Source organism: Lucilia sericata, unplaced genomic scaffold, assembly GCF_015586225.1.
Source record: "Lucilia sericata isolate MDLA Ls3-8-SP2 unplaced genomic scaffold, ASM1558622v1 Contig000675F_arrow, whole genome shotgun sequence".
Classification (NCBI taxonomy): Eukaryota; Metazoa; Arthropoda; class Insecta; order Diptera; family Calliphoridae; genus Lucilia; species Lucilia sericata.
The window spans coordinates 1-18,832 of record NW_023994680.1 but is presented as its reverse complement, the minus strand read 5'-3'; the positions used below and the strand labels follow the sequence as shown (position 1 = coordinate 18,832).

The window sequence follows — 18,832 nt, the reverse complement described above, 5'->3', positions numbered from 1 at the left end:
TAATTTATGAAATTAATGAACCCAACCTATTTCTTTTTTTTAAATAACAGCGGGTCTAAGTACTTTTCCGATGTTTATACCCACCATCAAAAAAGATGGGTGGTATATTGATTTTGTAAGATTTGTTTGCTATTGAAAATGGGCAATATCGATCTACGTTTTTGGATAGCCCCCATACAAGTGGACCCCAGAAAAACAGCTTTAACTGGCATTACTGTTTTGAAAATACGACTATAGCGATGAAATACGACATAAATAAGTTTCATATAAGTCAAAATCTCTCTACCGAATTTTATGAGGATCGGTCCATAATTGACGCTACCCCCCCATATAAGGTCCCCTTCAAAAAATTACTTTAACCCTCATTATTGGTTTAAAAATGCGAGTATAGCGATGAAATTCGACATGAATAAGTTTTGTGCGAGCCAAAAATTCTCTACCAAATTCTATGAGGATTGGTACTTAACAGACCCTACCCTCCATATACGGTGCTCTTTAGAAAATGACTTTAACGCTCATTATTGGCTAAACAATATGAGTATAGCGACGAAATTTGACATAAGTAAGTTTCTTGCGAGCCAAAATCTCTCTACCGAATTTTATGTGGATCGATCCATAATTGACCCTACCCCCCATATAAGGCCGTCTTCAGAAAATGACTTTAACGCTCATTACCGGCTCAAAAATAGCGAGTACAGCGGTGACATTCGACATTAACAAGTTTTGTGCGAGCCAAAAACTCTCTATCAAATTTTATGAGGATCGGTCCATAATTGACCCTACCCCCACATAAGGTCCCCTTCAGAAAATGATTTTAAAGCTCATTACTGCCACAAAATAGCGATGAAATTAGACATGAACAAGTTTTATGGGAACTGAAAACTTTCTACCGATTTTGATGAAGATGGATCGATAACTAATCCTACCCCCCCATTTAAGGACCACTTCAGAAAATCGCTTTAACTCTCATTAGTTACTTAAAAATACGACTTAGGCAATGAAATTCGAAATAAACCACTTATTTACGAAACATAATTTATGTACAAAAGTTTATGAAGATCTAATAAGGTCCGCTTCAGAAAATGATTTTAAAACTCAATAATGCCTCAGAAGTTCGTACAAATTACGGTAGTTTTATAGAAACTGAAATTTTTCAATTGAATTTGATGAGGATCGGTCGATAACTGACCCTACCCCCATTATCGGTTTCCTTCAGAAAATTACTTTAATAATAATTGTCTATAGGATCCGATATAAGACCTACGTTCGAAAATTAGTTAATATCTGTGACCGACTTACTTTTATATCGATCGATATAATTGACCTTAATTAACAATATCGGTAAGAATGAGAAAGTCGACTATTTCTAAACCCATTATCATTTGATTGCTTAATTTCGTTTATAACTTATCGAAATATTGGTTGTACTTTTACCCCAAAAGTATTCTGGTTCTTTCAAATCTCAGAACCACATCCCCATTCAAAGCTGTATTCCGATAATCACTCTGATGTGTGACATAAGTTGAAGTGCTTTACGTGAACTCCTGCGTGTTGGACTTACATATTACAACTTGTTAGGCGACTCACCACCGTTCCTTGGTAATTTTTGTACATAGTTCTGCCGGTCCATTTACAATCACTTTGCTCAACTACTCGAACTATCAAATCTCTGACCACATATATAGGATGGCCTATGTTGATTCAACAAGACTACCTATAGATATATTCGGTAGACCGAATTACGAATCCATTAAACAAGTCGAAGACTTGTTCTTCTGAGGGAAAATTCAATTGTGTCACTTGTATTAGATACGTTACATCCATCACCATTCAACCCAGCACATTTCTCATTTAACCGACACTTTCACTGAGAAGAACATCCGACACACTCCCTCTAGGTATACGGATGGTTGAGTCCTGTTGTCTCAACAACAGCACCGAACTTATTTCGAATCATAGACTTCACCGTGCATCAGTCTTTTAACCAACATTCTCTTCCCGGGACCACGTGCACCCCGAAGGTACCTCTCCAATAACCGGGATAAGACAAAGTTCAAAACTCTGTCCTGGGAACTACCGGTTTCCGTGGTACCAGATTATAAGGTTTCCTGGTTCGACCTCAGGTCGAATCATTGCAAGAAAAGGCCGAGAATACATTTGACATCACCATTTTATATGGTAAGTTATTGGTAGCATCTCTTTTCCCCCGGATTGCAATAAAACCACGATGTTTAGGATCATTTAGGTAAAATCAAGGCAATATGATAATATCATATAAATCTAACAAAGTGTAGAAGTTGCCAAAAAGATCGATCCATATTATGGTCAGTTGTTTCCTCTACGTATTTCCTAAGAATTTGCCAATCAAAGCTTTATTCGGCATAATATCACTCCCAAAATATTTGGATCTAATTCCGACGAAAACCAGGCAATGACAAAAAAAAGTATTCTAGAGTTTTACTGTGTCTTCTACATGTTCAACATTCTTCTGAATTTCCTCGTCCATAATACGTACCATTATTATATCCTCCGACTTAATCATTCTGAGGAGGCATCTAGTACTGTTTTCGTTAGGGTTATCCCCGACTTGATCATTCCGAGGAGGCATCTGGTACTCTTTTCGTTAGGGTTAGTCCATATAGAGGGTTTAGTCCATGTGATATAAAATGATGTAAAATATTATAGGTATTATAGGTGGCAACAGCTGTGGGCTTGTTATAAAAACTTCAGCATATCTTCTGATTATAGCTTGCATATAAATAGGTGTAAGTTTAATTGGAACAGGATACTAAACATTCCATGGAATCAATGAAAAACTTGTCATTGAGGTCATTTAGTGCTTGTAGCATTAACAATTGAATGCCTTCAAAGTAATCAAATAAACCAAAGTGTTATTTGCTCCAGCGAAAAAAACACAATTTCTTTACAAATATAATTTGCACCAAAATGAATTTATGAATAAATTTAATAAATATTTAAATAAATAAATTGTTGAATGAATGCGCAAAATTTATTTTAACAAACACAATTTACAGAAGTTGTTGTTGGTGTTGGTAGATGGAAAAAATTAAACCATGGTTTGTGCCATATTTAAACTAAACTATGGTTGTTATTATTTGTTTTTTTTTCTTCTTCGCCTTTTTCTCTTTTAAATTTCAAGGTTAATTTAAACTATTGTAGATGTATCTTTTTTTATGACTGAATGACTGACTACTTATTGTCTGTATATTGGTTTAAATGTGCATATGTATGAAATTTTGGAATTTACGAGTGCCCCATAAGACAAGATCAGTACAAGACACCAAACTAATCTAAATCGTTGTAAATTTAACTTAATTTTTTTTGAATTTTTTTTGGTAATTTTTTGCTTTTGGCTTTGAATAAATTTATTGTTGTTTTAGGGTTTTTTCTGTTTAATTTTTATTCATATTTAGTGGTTTGTGTTTAAGTTTTAAAGTTGTTAATTTAAACTACAAACACCTACTAAACAAAGCCAGCATTTGTTTTTAACATCTATTTCTAATATTGGCCACATCAGCCACCAGCAGCAGCAGCTTTGGGTCAATAATTGCATTGGTCGTTTTATAGTTATCGTATGACTGTGAATCAGAGTTTCATGGTGTGTATGTATTTAGTTCAAAATCTGTTAATGAATTGCCAGCTGCAGTGTTCCAAATAAAGTACACAATTTGTATGTATTAAAAAATTTACAATTCAACCACATTTCAAGAATCGTTTTAAAAATTAATAATATTTTATATGACCTTTTGGTATTTTTCCCAAAAATTTAATACTGTTTCGGTGACAAAATGTATAAAATTTATTAAGTTTATAAACTGAATTGTTAATTTTTATACCATGGAATAATGTCAGTTTTATGTTTTTCATTTAAAATTACATTTTTTTATAGAGTGGAATATTTTGGTGAATGTTTAAGTTCATTTTATTTTTGGCAATTTAGTTCATACCATCCCTTTGATATGCGTTAAGGCCAAGGTGTTGTAATAAACTGTTAATTATTTTTGCAAAATGAAATAAATACAAAATATTAGTATTTTTTTGTTTTTATCAGTTGCACAGTGGCTTAGAAATGTTTCTATTTAAAGATTTTTAATAGATTTTTTACTTTAAAAGGGAATTTTTATTGAACTGGTGCTTTGAATATTCTAAGGACTTATATGATTTCGAATTGCTTACAATTTTGTCCATATGAATGCAAGTGAATGTTAAATTGGTCCTTTATTTCATCTGGCTACCTCTCTCTACATTTGGGTGCCCGGTATGCTATCAACAATAGCTTACAAAATCAATGAGAGTTTCGCAAGCAGCAACTTCAAAATTATTGTGAGTAGCTAGATGCATCCACAAGCAGTGGAATTGGCGATTTTGCATGACCGAAATGCTGCTTAAAGGTGATAAAATATATAAATGGATCCATTACGATAACTCGAAGCGTAAGAGCTCGTATGTAAAGCACAACCAACTAGTCGAACCGACACCAAATCCAAATATTTATGGCCTTAAAATGATGCTCTGGTGGAACCAAACGGATCATATCTATTAAGAGCTATTAAAATATGGCTGGGAACCTTTTCCGAATGCAACTGATTCGTTTGAAGCGAGCATTGACCGAAAAATGCCAAGAATATGAGGACAGACAACAAAGCGTAATATTCCATCATGACAACTAGCCTATAGTCTAGTCTAAAGTCTAGTCTATATTCCAGTCTATAGTCTAGTCTATAGTGTAGTCTAGTCCTAGTCTAGTCCTAGTCTAGTCTAGTCTATAGGTGTAGTCTAAGTGTATAGATGGGTAGTCTAATCTATAGTGTAGTCTATAGTCTCGTCTATAGTGTAGTTATAGTATAGTCTTAGTCTAGTCTATAGTCTATTATAGTCCTAGTCTATAGTCTGTCTATAGTCTAGTCTTAGTCTTCTATATTCTAGTACTATAGTTCTAGTCTTAGTCTATCTATAGTCTAGTCTATATCGTAGTCTATAGTCTAGTCTATAGTCTATCTATAGTCTAGTCTATAGTCTAGTCATAGTCGATTCTATAGTCTAGTCTATATCTAGTCTATAGTCTAGTCTATAGTCATCTATAGTCTAGTCTATAGTCCTATCTATAGGTCTAGTTCTATATCTAGTCTATAGTCTAGTCTATAGTCTAGTCTAAGTCTTAGTCCCTCTATTCTAGTCTATAGTCTAGTCTATAGTCTAGTCTATAGTCTAGTCTATAGTCTAGTCTATAGTCTAGTCTATAGTCTAGTCTATAGTCTAGTCTATAGTCTAGTCTATAGTCTAGTCTATAGTCTAGTCTATAGTCTAGTCTATAGTCTAGTCTATAGTCTAGTCTATAGTCTAGTCTATAGTCTAGTCTATAGTCTAGTCTATAGTCTAGTCTATAGTCTAGTCTATAGTCTAGTCTATAGTCTAGTCTATAGTCTAGTCTATAGTCTAGTCTATAGTCTAGTCTATAGTCTAGTCTATAGTCTAGTCTATAGTCTAGTCTATAGTCTAGTCTATAGTCTAGTCTATAGTCTAGTCTATAGTCTAGTCTATAGTCTAGTCTATAGTCTAGTCTATAGTCTAGTCTATAGTCTAGTCTATAGTCTAGTCTATAGTCTAGTCTATAGTCTAGTCTATAGTCTAGTCTATAGTCTAGTCTATAGTCTAGTCTATAGTCTAGTCTATAGTCTAGTCTATAGTCTAGTCTATAGTCTAGTCTATAGTCTAGTCTATAGTCTAGTCTATAGTCTAGTCTATAGTCTAGTCTATAGGTCTAGTCTATAGTCTAGTCTATAGTCTAGTCTATAGTCTATCTTATAGTCTAGTCTATAGTCTAGTCTATAGTCTAGTCTATAGTCTAGTCTATAGTCTAGTCTATAGTCTAGTCTATAGTGTAGTCTATAGTCTAGTCTATAGTCTAGTCTATAGTCTAGTCTCTAGTCTAGTCTATAGTCTAGTCTATAGTCTAGTCTATAGTCTAGTCTATAGTTAGTCTATAGTCTAGTCTATAGTCTAGTCTATAGTCTAGTCTATAGTCTAGTCTATAGTCTAGTCTATAGTCTAGTCTATAGTCTAGTCTATAGTCTAGTCTATAGTCTAGTCTATAGTCTAGTCTATAGTCTAGTCTATAGTCTAGTCTATAGTCTAGTCTATAGTCTAGTCTATAGTCTAGTCTATAGTCTAGTCTATAGTCTAGTCTATAGTCTAGTCTATAGTCTAGTCTATAGTCTAGTCTATAGTCTAGTCTATAGTCTAGTCTATAGTCTAGTCTATAGTCTAGTCTATAGTCTAGTCTATAGTCTAGTCTATAGTCTAGTCTATAGTCTAGTCTATAGTCTAGTCTATAGTCTAGTCTATAGTCTAGTCTATAGTCTAGTCTATAGTCTAGTCTATAGTCTAGTCTATAGTCTAGTCTATAGTCTAGTCTATAGTCTAGTCTATAGTCTAGTCTATAGTCTAGTCTATAGTCTAGTCTATAGTCTAGTCTATAGTCTAGTCTGTAGTCTAGTCTATAGTCTAGTCTATAGTCTAGTCTGTAGTCTAGTCTATAGTCTAGTCTATAGTCTAGTCTATAGTCTAGTCTATAGTCTAGTCTATAGTCTAGTCTATAGTCTAGTCTATAGTCTAGTCTATAGTCTAGTCTATAGTCTAGTCTATAGTCTAGTCTATAGTCTAGTCTATAGTCTAGTCTATAGTCTAGTCTATAGTCTAGTCTATAGTCTAGTCTATAGTCTAGTCTATAGTCTAGTCTATAGTCCGTCTATAGTCTAGTCTATAGTCTAGTCTATAGTCTAGTCTATAGTCTAGTCTATAGTCTAGTCTATAGTCTATAGTCTAGTCTATAGTCTATAGTCTAGTCTATAGTCTATAGTCTAGTCTATAGTCTATAGTCTAGTCTATAGTGTAGTCTATAGTCTAGTCTATAGTGTAGTCTATAGTCTAGTCTATAGTCTAGTCTATAGTCTAGTCTATAGTCTAGTCTATAGTCTAGTCTATAGTCTAGTCTTAGTCTAGTCTATAGTCTAGTCTATAGTCTAGTCTATAGTCTAGTCTATAGTCTAGTCTATAGTCTAGTCTATAGTCTAGTCTATAGTCTAGTCTATAGTCTAGTCTATAGTCTAGTCTATAGTCTAGTCTATAGTCTAGTCTATAGTCTAGTCTATAGTCTAGTCTATAGTCTAGTCTATAGTCTAGTCTATAGTCTAGTCTATAGTCTAGTCTATAGTCTAGTCTATAGTCTAGTCTATAGTCTAGTCTATAGTCTAGTCTATAGTCTAGTCTATAGTCTAGTCTATAGTCTAGTCTATAGTCTAGTCTATAGTCTAGTCTATAGTCTAGTCTATAGTCTAGTCTATAGTCTAGTCTATAGTCTAGTCTATAGTCTAGTCTATAGTCTAGTCTATAGTCTAGTCTATAGTCTAGTCTATAGTCTAGTCTATAGTCTAGTCTATAGTCTAGTCTATAGTCTAGTCTATAGTCTAGTCTATAGTCTAGTCTATAGTCCAGTCTATAGTCTAGTCTATAGTCTAGTCTATAGTCAAGTCTATAGTCTAGTCTATAGTCTAGTCTATAGTCTAGTCTATAGTCTAGTAGATAAGTATTATTTCAAAATTTAGATTTTCCATGCCTGATCTAGGCCATTATCGGGCTTGCGCTCATTTACATGGCAAATGTTGGTTATATAATGTTATATAATACTTTATGTTAGTATCCGTGAGAGATGTTTTATCTGAAATAACATCGCTGCCAAGATATTTACATCTAATTTCGACGAAAGCCTGGTAATGTCAAAGAAATTGTTGCTGAGTTTTACGGTCCTCTTTGCATGATCTACATTTGTCTGAATATGCGTGTCCATTTTTGTTCGTTACTGACTACTCCCGAGTGACCTAAGTAGTATCAAAGAATATTTAATACCTAGAATGTGCGTCTCATATAAGATAAATTTTCAATAGCCGTGATACATAAAGAATACGTGTAAATCATAACAACGTCGAGATGCGTATTCTTGTAATAAATATTCTTTGGTAGTATCCTTATGATGTCCCTAATTGTCTTTTGGCTATCCGAAAATATATTAACCTCTGTTGATACCATAGTTATTTTAATCCAGTTTACATATTCTTTTATTGCACACACTTTTAAATGTAATTGGAAAGTTTTCCCTCATCCGCCTTATAGTCCAGAGCTTGTCCCCTCCGACTAATATTTGTTTCCAATGATGATGGACGATCCCTGTGGGATACGCTTCACTTCATAACAGGGTATCCGAAATTAGCTTGATTCGTTGTTGGCTTCAAAAGATAAGCAGTTATTTTGACACGGAATCAGTCCATATTTTAACTCAGATTATTTATAGTTCCAGTATCCGAAAATCATCAATTTCAGAATGAAAAATAACTAATGATTTCAAGAACTTTTACTTTTTATTTCCACTGGACATTTTAAACATTATCTTTAAATAATCTTTACTTAACTCCCTTAATTAATCTAAATTATTATTTTATTTTTTAGCCTTTAACACTATTTGACCATGACAACGGTAAGATGGAAAATTTTATTTCCACTGGTGGCATTGGTCATTCTAAGTAGTGTTGAAATTTCTCGGGCCAATCGTAAAAATGTCAGTTACTATTTACCAATAAACACAACACTTCTCAGCCATTATAACATAGTGGATAATGAAAATGATACTTTAAGCAATGGCCAAGAGATTGTAGTGGATGCTATAGAAGAAGAAGAAGATGGAGTAGATTATAATTTAATATCACCTTCATATGAGACGCATCTAGTCAAATCCTCTATTATTTATGGTTTAGCTAAAAGTGTCAATGCCAGCAGAGTCAATCAAGAATGTTACAGACATTTGCGTAATATTCAGAAGGGCATATTAAGAAAGGAACCATGGGCCATGAAAGGTGAGTACGAAAAAATAGAATTTAAGTTAAAATTTGATTTTAATAATTAATTTCTTTTTTTAAGCTTTGGATGCTTCGGGCTCTAAACCGGCCGGTTTTGTATTTGGTCAAAATTTCTGGTTTGGCAGTCAAGAAGCCTGTGGTGCTGTACGACGTCCTGTGGGCATTACTTTATCGGAGAACTTCCCACGTGTTATGAAATTGGGTATTATCAAGGAAATTGCACCTTTCGATATGGACTATCGTGTGGTGTATTTGCGTCATAACTCTCCTTGGCAAGTTGAGATCAAATTAATGTCCGAACAAATCATTCACGTTGGCCTATGTTTACCCTCATCTTGTGCTTCGCAAGAAATTCAACAACTAATGGGAGATTATATCAGAGAAGGTCTCTTTGTGGAGAATGATATCTATGACATACAACCCGAAGTGCTTTACATGAAAGATTTAAAAATATCGGAAAACTTTTTTGAAAGAGAAAGTTTTAAATTGATCAGTGTATTTATAGCATTTAATTTGGCCATGATTTTAATTGCTTCACATCTGCGAGTCAAGTCTAAGGAAGTGGAGCCAAAATTGAATAATATACCTCCTTTAGCCGAAACAGATCCCTCTACGAATGATAATATAGCTGATATTAATTTGTCTAATTATCCCAAATTACGCAACTTCATCATGTGTTTCGATATCCAGGAGAACTGTGCAAAAATCTTTTCCACAAAAGATTCTAAACCCAGTGAAATACCCGTCATCAATGGTCTGCGTTCTGTATGTGCTCTCTGGATTTTGGTATTTCATGTGGTGTGGTACATGTATTTTACTGTAAATAATAAAACTTTCTTGATCTCGTATGCTGAAAAAGTGTTCTTTCAATATGTTAGTTCAGCTCCAGTTTTGGTGGATGTATTCTTTACTGTGAGGTATGTTGGGAAATTGTTGAAGTAATACTTTAAATATCTGAAATTATTGTACGTTTTTATATCTTTACAGTGGTTTCTTGCAAACTTATAATTTCCTGAGGAATTCGGAGAAAATGGAAATGATACGCAAAAATTCGTTTGTCCAAAATACCAAACAATTCTTTAAAATGTTCTTCCATCGTTATTTGAGGTATGTTTTTTAATTAAATGAATTTTTGAATCCTGTGGTCTCAATGAGAACTAATCGGTACTTCCAACAAATTTGCTTCGGTGTGAGATCCAAATTATAATTCTTTTACCAACATGTATTCGTTTGTACCAGGTAGTACTAAACTTATTTTCCGCCTGACTATAGGCTAGACTATAGACTTGACTAGACTACAGACTAGACTACAGACTAGACTATAGACTAGACTATAGACTAGACTAGACTATAGACTAGACTATAGACTAGACTAGACTATAGACTAGACTATAGACTAGACTATAGACTAGACTATAGACTAGACTATAGACTAGACTATAGACTAGACTATAGACTAGACTATAGACTAGACTATAGGCTACACTATAGACTAGACTATAGACTAGACTATAGGCTACACTATAGACTAGACTATAGACTAGACTATAGGCTAGACTATAGACTAGACTATAGACTAGACTATAGACTAGACTATAGACTAGACTATAGGCTAGACTATAGACTAGACTATAGACTAGACTATAGACTAGACTATAGACTAGACTACTATAGGCTAGACTATAGACTAGACTATAGACTAGACTATAGACTAGACTATAGACTAGACTATAGACTAGACTATAGACTAGACTATAGGACTAGACTATAGACTAGACTATAGACTAGACTATAGACTAGACTATAGACTATAGACTAGACTATAGACTAGACTAGACTATATACTAGACTATAGACTAGACTATAGACTAGACTATAGACTAGACTATAGACTAGACTATAGACTAGACTATATACTAGACTATAGACTAGACTATATACTAGACTATAGACTAGACTATAGACTAGACTATAGACTAGACTATAGACTAGACTATAGACTAGACTATAGACTAGACTATAGACTAGACTATAGACTAGACTATAGACTAGACTATAGACTAGACTATAGACTAGACTATAGACTAGACTATAGACTAGACTATATACTAGACTATAGACTAGACTATAGACTAGACTATAGACTAGACTATAGACTAGACTATAGACTAGACTATAGACTAGACTATAGACTAGACTATAGACTAGACTATATACTAGACTATAGACTAGACTATAGACTAGACTATAGACTAGACTATAGACTAGACTATAGACTAGACTATAGACTAGACTATAGACTAGACTATAGACTAGACTATAGACTAGACTATAGACTAGACTATATACTAGACTATAGACTAGACTATAGACTAGACTATAGACTAGACTATAGACTAGACTATAGACTAGACTATAGACTAGACTATAGACTAGACTATAGACTAGACTATAGACTAGACTATAGACTAGACTATAGACTAGACTATAGACTAGACTATAGACTAGACTATAGACTAGACTATAGACTAGACTATAGACTAGACTATAGACTAGACTATAGACTAGACTATAGACTAGACTATAGACTAGACTATAGACTAGACTATAGACTAGACTATAGACTAGACTATAGACTAGACTATAGACTAGACTATAGACTAGACTATAGACTAGACTATAGACTAGACTATAGACTAGACTATAGACTAGACTATAGACTAGACTATAGACTAGACTATAGACTAGACTATAGACTAGACTATAGACTAGACTATAGACTAGACTATAGACTAGACTATAGACTAGACTATAGACTAGACTATAGACCTAGACTATAGACTAGACTATAGACTAGACTATACACTAGAATAGACTTCAAACTGGAATATTGACTACTACATGGCATATATATTAAAAGTTTAACAGTTGCCTTGGAGTGAAGAATTTTGATAAATCCTAAAATGTCCAAGAATTTATTAATGGTCGACATCTCGGCACTTAATTGTGGCGAGGCCATATTAGTCGCATAACCATTAAACAATCCAATGGAGACGAAGAGACAAAAATTATCGGAGAAAAATTCAGTTTACCGTAACAGATTATAAATACAGTATTCACTGATAGGTGTTGTGATTCGGACTATCTAGAGCCTAAAAGTCTAAGATAGATTTTATTGAATTTGACTTACCAGTCTTTATAACTTATACAAAATTGATAAATGTGCATTGGTCCCTCCATTATGAGGGACCATTTCAAAGATATTCACGCAGGAAGAGAAAGTGCAGAGCAATTACCCAGTCGATAGCGTTTTAATGAGATCTTACTAACCACTTCTTATAGGTTAATTTTATGTGAGATATGATCGGATATGATAGACCTGATTCTGATGAGAAAGTGCTTATTCCATGAGAAAGTGTTATAATTTTAGTTCCTTAGAATTTTCCAATCAGTGTTCGCGAGTAATGCTATATTCGGAGTAAAATTGCCCCCAATGAATTTGTTTCTAATTTCGTTAAAAGCCTGGCAATGATACAAAAAGTGTTACACAGTTTCATTGTCCTCTCTAAATGTTATACTTTCGTCTGAATCCAATTTTGTATAAATCTGCCATAATCATGTGTGTCCTCAAATTAAGCTAGGTCTTGCATATTTTCAGACTATTTTCAAATCAGTCCTTGTTATTTCCTTCTCTTTAAAACATGTACTTTCTGGAGAGTTTTTGGTTAAAGCACTCTTATCGTCCAATACGGGCATAAAGTGTTATCCGGTAGTATACTGGACCCTTTTTAGCTTTAATCCGAAATATTTAAAAAGTTAAGAGATAAAAAAATAATACTAATTTATAAAATTCTATTTCACAGACTTGGTCCCCTTTATCTTGTGGTAATGGCTGTGGTGGATCTCCTATTCGTCTACATTAGCAAAGTGTCAGTTTATCATATCAACGAAAGATTTGATGAAAACTGTGCTAATTATTGGTGGCGTAATATATTATTTATACAAAATTTATTTGATCACAAAGATATGTGTCTTAACTGGACCTGGTCGTTGGCATGTGAAATGCAGTACTTTGTAATTGCCACCATTTTGTTATTTACCTATGCCAAGTGAGTCTTATTAATGAACTAACTTTAGGATTTTATAACTAATTTCTAATTACTTCTAGACATCCCAAATTGGCCAAGACTTTAACTATTGGCTGCTTTATTGCCAACATGGTATGGTCCTTCCGTATTGGCTTAAACATCAATTTCCAATTATCATTTGACACTTTCTTTGCCACCGGCACTGAAATTTACATTAGTCCATTTGTGCGTGTATTGCCTTATATAATGGGAGCTGTGGCTGGTTGGTATTTCTTAGAGCATAAGAAGCGTGAATTCGATTTAAGTGAATTCCAAGAGAAATGCTTGTGGAATTTGTCATTGTTGACATTCTTCATTTGCATTTATTCGACCGTTAAACGTGACATGTCCTACATAATGGCCATATCCTTGTTTGTGTTGGGTCGTTTGCTGTTTTCATTGAGCATTTGTTGGATGATTATTGGCAGTGCTACTGGACGCAGTACCTGTTGGTCTAGATTTTTGGAAGCCAAACCTTTTCAACATTTGAATAGACTTTCATATGGGATTTATCTATTAAATCCATTTGTGATTGCGCTATTTTTCGGTTTAACCAGTGTCAGTACTCATGCTGATCCATTTATGTTGGTAAGTACTGTATATTATGAGTTCATAAACCATGTTTTAATTCCGTCTTTCTCCTCCTCTAGTGCGTTCTTTGCTCCGGTTTCTCCGTCATCACTTACTTAGCCTCTATTGTCTTCTCTTTGGCCTTTGAGATGCCCTTCTGCAACTGGTCTTCGCTGATATTGAGACGCACGAGTCCCAAAGTCAAAAATGCCTAATTAAGATGCTCTTTTTTTAAATATAATTTTTAAGTTTTGGAATAATTACATTTATAAATTCTATTTTATACTTTTGAACTGCACCCCAGTGCACTCTGTTTTATATGCATATTGTGATCATTAATCCATTCAATCTCCAACGAGTATCTTATATACGACATAAATTGTGTAATTAATGTAATTTTATAATAATATTTTATTTGTAATTATTTTATTCGTTTTAGTTTCCTAAGTCATTAATTTTAAGTTTATCTATATATATTTCCCTTCAAAAGGAAACAAAAAACCCCGATAATTTAATTTAACCCATCTTGTGAATAATTGTATATAGAAAAAAATTTAAGATATTTGCCCAGGGATTATAACCATTGTATATTAGTTAGAATTAAATTCAATTCGTAGAAACATTTAATAAAAAACATATTTTTCATGTCATATTAATAAATGTTTATAAATTAAAATTAGTTTTTTCTTTTATTACAATACCTGCTTTATCCGGTGCACAGTGGTATAGGAAAAAAAAAAGAGGGAAATAATTCGGTAACTTCTAAACGGTTAATCCGATTTTAATGAAATTTGGTATGCACAAAGAGGAGGTGTTGTCGAGTTTAGGTTTTGAATTTGGACCTTATAGGCCAACCAGGGGCCCGGCGGAGGGTCCTCAAATTAGGACACCTCGGCTATGTTAAATTTTTAAAACGATCCTATTTCTTCATTTGAGTTCCGATTTAAAAAAAATTTCGTATATAGAATCTCCTCATCGAGCACTATAAAAAATTATCTCTTATAGTTTAGGAGATATTCGCATTTGAAAATTAAAATTTTAAAATTTGATACCGAGGGGACCAGGTCCATCCAAAAAAAACCCTATTTTTTATGGAAAATTCAATTTTGAGCAAAAATTCTCAAATCGCATAGTCGATATCAAATTATAGTGACCTGTTTTATATGACCCAATATGTTCTTAATCATTTTGTAACGGGTTTCGATAACCCTGCCCCTGGTATGGATATAATAGGCAAAAAACCAAAAAATCCCATTTTTGGGATTTTTTAAAACTTTTTTGAGAATTCCGGGATTTCTAATAAGAAAATTCGAAATTTTTATTTAATTTTGCATTTTGAGTAAAAAAATCTACCTAACTGTAAAATTTCATCAAAAAATATTCATAAATAAAATTTTTATTGCAATTTGAAAAAATTGTATCTTCGCAAAAACTGAATAAAAAACATTTTCTAATTTTTTTTTAAAAGTATTCCGCGAATTTTTTAATTTTCAAAAATTATATACAGTTTTGAAAAATAGACAAAATTACCTTTCCATTGATATATAACATGCCTACCTAATATTTTTTAAGTGACAAATTAATTAGGGAAAACTCAACATCTTTTAGAAAATTTACATAGCACTATTATTTTCATCCATAAGGTTAACTCTTAAATTTGTTACATATATGGATGAAAATAATAGTGCTAGGTAGATTTTCTAAAAGATGTTTAGTTTTCCCTAATTAATTTGTCACTTAAAAAACATTAGGTATATATATATATATATATATATATATATATATATATATATATATATATATATATATATATATATATATATATATATATATATATATATATATATATATATATATATATATATATATATCTGTATATATATATTAAGGTTCTAAGTGGTGTCTACACAACATCAAACTTTGTCCTAGAATGCCGGGCATCCCTTAATGAGATGGCGAAACATTCCACAATAGGACTGTACTGGATTCCAGGACATCAACAATACCATTGCGGCTCTCTTGCCAAGTTAGGTTCCTCACTTGCAAGAGAGCATACCGACCCTTTCGTCGGCATACCGCTTTCAACGTATCGAACGTGAAAAACTATATGAGCTTGGGCAATGCAGATGGTCGACTGAGGCCACCTGTAGACAGGCAAGGATCATGTGACCATCTTACAACCCACAGAGATCCCAAGCCCTTTTCTATATTGCGAGAGTCAATCTACGGAACTTAACGGCGGTGGTGACTAGCCATTGGCCTTTCGGGCTCCATGCAAGAAGACTGAACTTATCCAGTATTGACTTCTGCAGGAGCTGCCAGGATGAAGAGGAAGAAGAGAGTATGACTCACTTCCTCTGTCATTGTCCCGCCCTAGCAGATCATAGAATGGATCTGCTAGGTAGCTATTTTTGCATGACTTAGCGGATCTATCGGAGATCAATATCCGAAAAATAGATTCCTATATTCGTGCGACAAACTGGTTTGGTTTAGGAAACCAGAGTAATTATGTCGAAGTGTACTAATACACTGACCGTTTTCTCTCGTTTCAGGTCTCACAAAGGGATACCTGAAACGTTCTTTCTCCTATTATATTTCAAACGTCAAAATTCAAACTCTATCTACTCTACCTATGACAGCAATATCTGCCATTCATATTTATTCAGTTATAGGCCAAGCCCTTTAGATATTAGGGTAATGAGGAAAAATATGAATAAATCGCTAAATCATGACTTGATAACAATCTGAATGAGGTCGTATTAATAGAGTAAATTTCAATGCCCCCAAGACTCAATGTTGTTTTTGGTATAAATATTCAGAAATCGGAATCTCTTGATGTTCTGGGCATAAAAATACAGTGCAATGTCTGCTAGGCTAAATACATTTTTCAAGTGTCACAAGAAGCATTCAAGTGTCTTGGTTTTTTGAAACGGTGTAAAGCTTACTTCACTCTATCTTATCTCCTTACTATTTACATCACTTATGTATATCCGACTGAAAATGGAATACAAGTTTCATATACGGGCCGGAGCTTCAAAGTCTATTTTGAAGCTACTCGACCTTGTACAGGAGAGGGCGAAGGTACTTATCGGTGACAGTAGGGTATCCAACTCTATTGATTCACTGGAGCATCGTCGCAGCGTGGGGTATATTTCACTGTTCCATCGATATTACAATGGAGGATATTCCTCTGAAATTAGGGAACTTGTTCCCAATACCCGCACAACGCATTACAGAGAAAATTCATTCTTATGCCGCACCAATCGTATGTGGAACAAACTTCCTGCAATTTCGATGTAAGAAGATTTAAACCAATTATGCACAAACGCTACACCCTCTATCACCCCTCCCACAACCTATTTTCCTAGTTCCAACACATTGCACTGCATAATCAGAGGTCATCCCTTGAGTGCTGGTCCAAGAAAAAAATCAAAATTTTATTCCAAAAATTTGCAATATACCATGAATTTACCCGTAAACATTCCAATTTCCAAAAATTCCGTCTTATTAGATCCATTTAGCACAAAACTAATCTCTTTAACTAAATAAACGTGCACACTGATAGTCTTATTCAATCCTTAGATCCGCTTAATGTTGACCGGGCCCTCTGTAGATGGAGCTTCAAACTGTATGATATAACTATCATATAACTGTTTGCACCCTTACTACGGTTATCCACGATTAATAGCCTCCTGTGGACCTACATCCGTTGCTACATAGATGGCTCTGAACTGGGAGAAAAATTGGGCCTGGGATTCTAAATTGAAATCCTAGGAATATAAATATACTACCATCTACTTAATCACGACACCATCTTTTAGCCAGGAGTCCGTATAATAAATGGTTGTATAAACTGGATTAGAATAAGTATTGTGCCAACAGATGTTAACATATTTACCGACAACCAGGTGGAAGTTAGGACGATGTCAGGTGATAAGGTTAAGATCGTATTGGACTGTAAGATAGTCTTAACAGAATACTCTTTCAGAGGAAAGTTAGGCATAATATAAGAACCAGGCCATTTGGGAATAATTGGCAACGAAATAGCGAATGTACTTGCTGTGAAGGGTAAATATCAAACCCGTCTGTCATCCTTATTTGTAAATAATATCTGGTCTCTCTTCAGAAGTGAAATAAAAACCACATAAAAAGCACTCGACAACTTTCAGGGTCACACATGTTAATATTAGCAAAATTTATATAAAAAATTAAAGAAAGTATTAAAATTACAATGTTAAAATCAACAAATTTCTTCCTGGAATACAAACAGACATTTTTTAGTAATCTACCTCATACAAAATAATCTTACTACGTGCTCAACAAAAATTCCCAACCATGACCAGCCCAACATGTAACCGCATGCTATGATGCGGCTGAGTTTAATAATAATTCACTAAAACATGTAATAAATTAACACAACAACAAAACACAAACATAAACAGGAAGAAATTTTAAAGTTTGTTTTGACTTTTTTCAACCGCAAAATGAGGAAATGAAACCTTTTTTCCCTTTATGATAAATGGTTAGAGCTTCTTCTTCAAGGATGTTGAGGGGTCTTTTTCTAGTTCATTGACGCGGTTCTGTAAATTGTATTTAATAATAATTGAAATTCTTAAAAATGAACCTAAAATATTTATTCCAATAACATGCGTTCGTTCGTCTGCCTATCTGTATATTTAAAAGAGTCGAGTATGTGTAAAGATCGCTAACACAGTCAGGGCACTTGTTTAACATTATGGTCAGATTGTTCAATGAGTACAAAAAAAAAAAACAGCAATAAAAAATAAAGTGATCTTTAACATTACAGTTGACTTAACCGCACCTCTTTTGGGTAAATTGCCTTTGTTTTACTTGGTTTAAATGGATTTTGTCATCAACAGTTAATGGTAGATAATTGTTTTATGAATCTTAAATAATAATAAAAAGTATTTGTTGTCTTTTTTTGTCATATTATGAATTTAACCTCGTTAATTACTAATTATTTATTTAGTGCGTGAATAAATTTAGTTAAAAATTTAATTATTTTAATTAGAGGTGAGTATCCTACTTTATAAATTAATATAAAACCGATGTCTGTCTGATGTTCAGAGACGTAATATCCTGGGAGTAGTTTCTTAAAATTTTCCTTTCAATGTTTCTAAGGAATGCTTTGTATAATGTTATAACACCGCTTCCAATTGTCAAAGCATCTACTACTGATAGGTT

At 33.5% G+C, this 18,832-nt stretch overlaps 1 protein-coding gene across 4 annotated transcripts in view; it reads left to right on the top strand.

The window, feature by feature from the left end:
- The window catches only part of LOC119607207 (nose resistant to fluoxetine protein 6-like), a 35,785-nt gene extending 21,487 nt beyond the window's left edge, over positions 1-14,298 (top strand). For 3 of the 4 annotated variants that reach the window (XM_037961029.1, XM_037961027.1, XM_037961030.1), the window contains exons 2-7: positions 8,524-8,927; positions 8,992-9,847; positions 9,918-10,037; positions 12,794-13,039; positions 13,099-13,645; positions 13,708-13,951. In XM_037961029.1, the coding sequence (XP_037816957.1) occupies positions 8,543-8,927; positions 8,992-9,847; positions 9,918-10,037; positions 12,794-13,039; positions 13,099-13,645; positions 13,708-13,842 (2,289 nt within the window). In that variant the 5' untranslated portion in view covers positions 8,524-8,542 and the 3' untranslated portion in view covers positions 13,843-13,951. Of the gene's footprint in view, positions 1-8,523; positions 8,928-8,991; positions 9,848-9,917; positions 10,038-12,793; positions 13,040-13,098; positions 13,646-13,707 lie in introns of all 4 variants that reach the window. The other variant, XM_037961028.1, reaches the window with a different exon arrangement.
- The last annotated feature ends 4,534 nt before the right edge of the window (positions 14,299-18,832 follow it).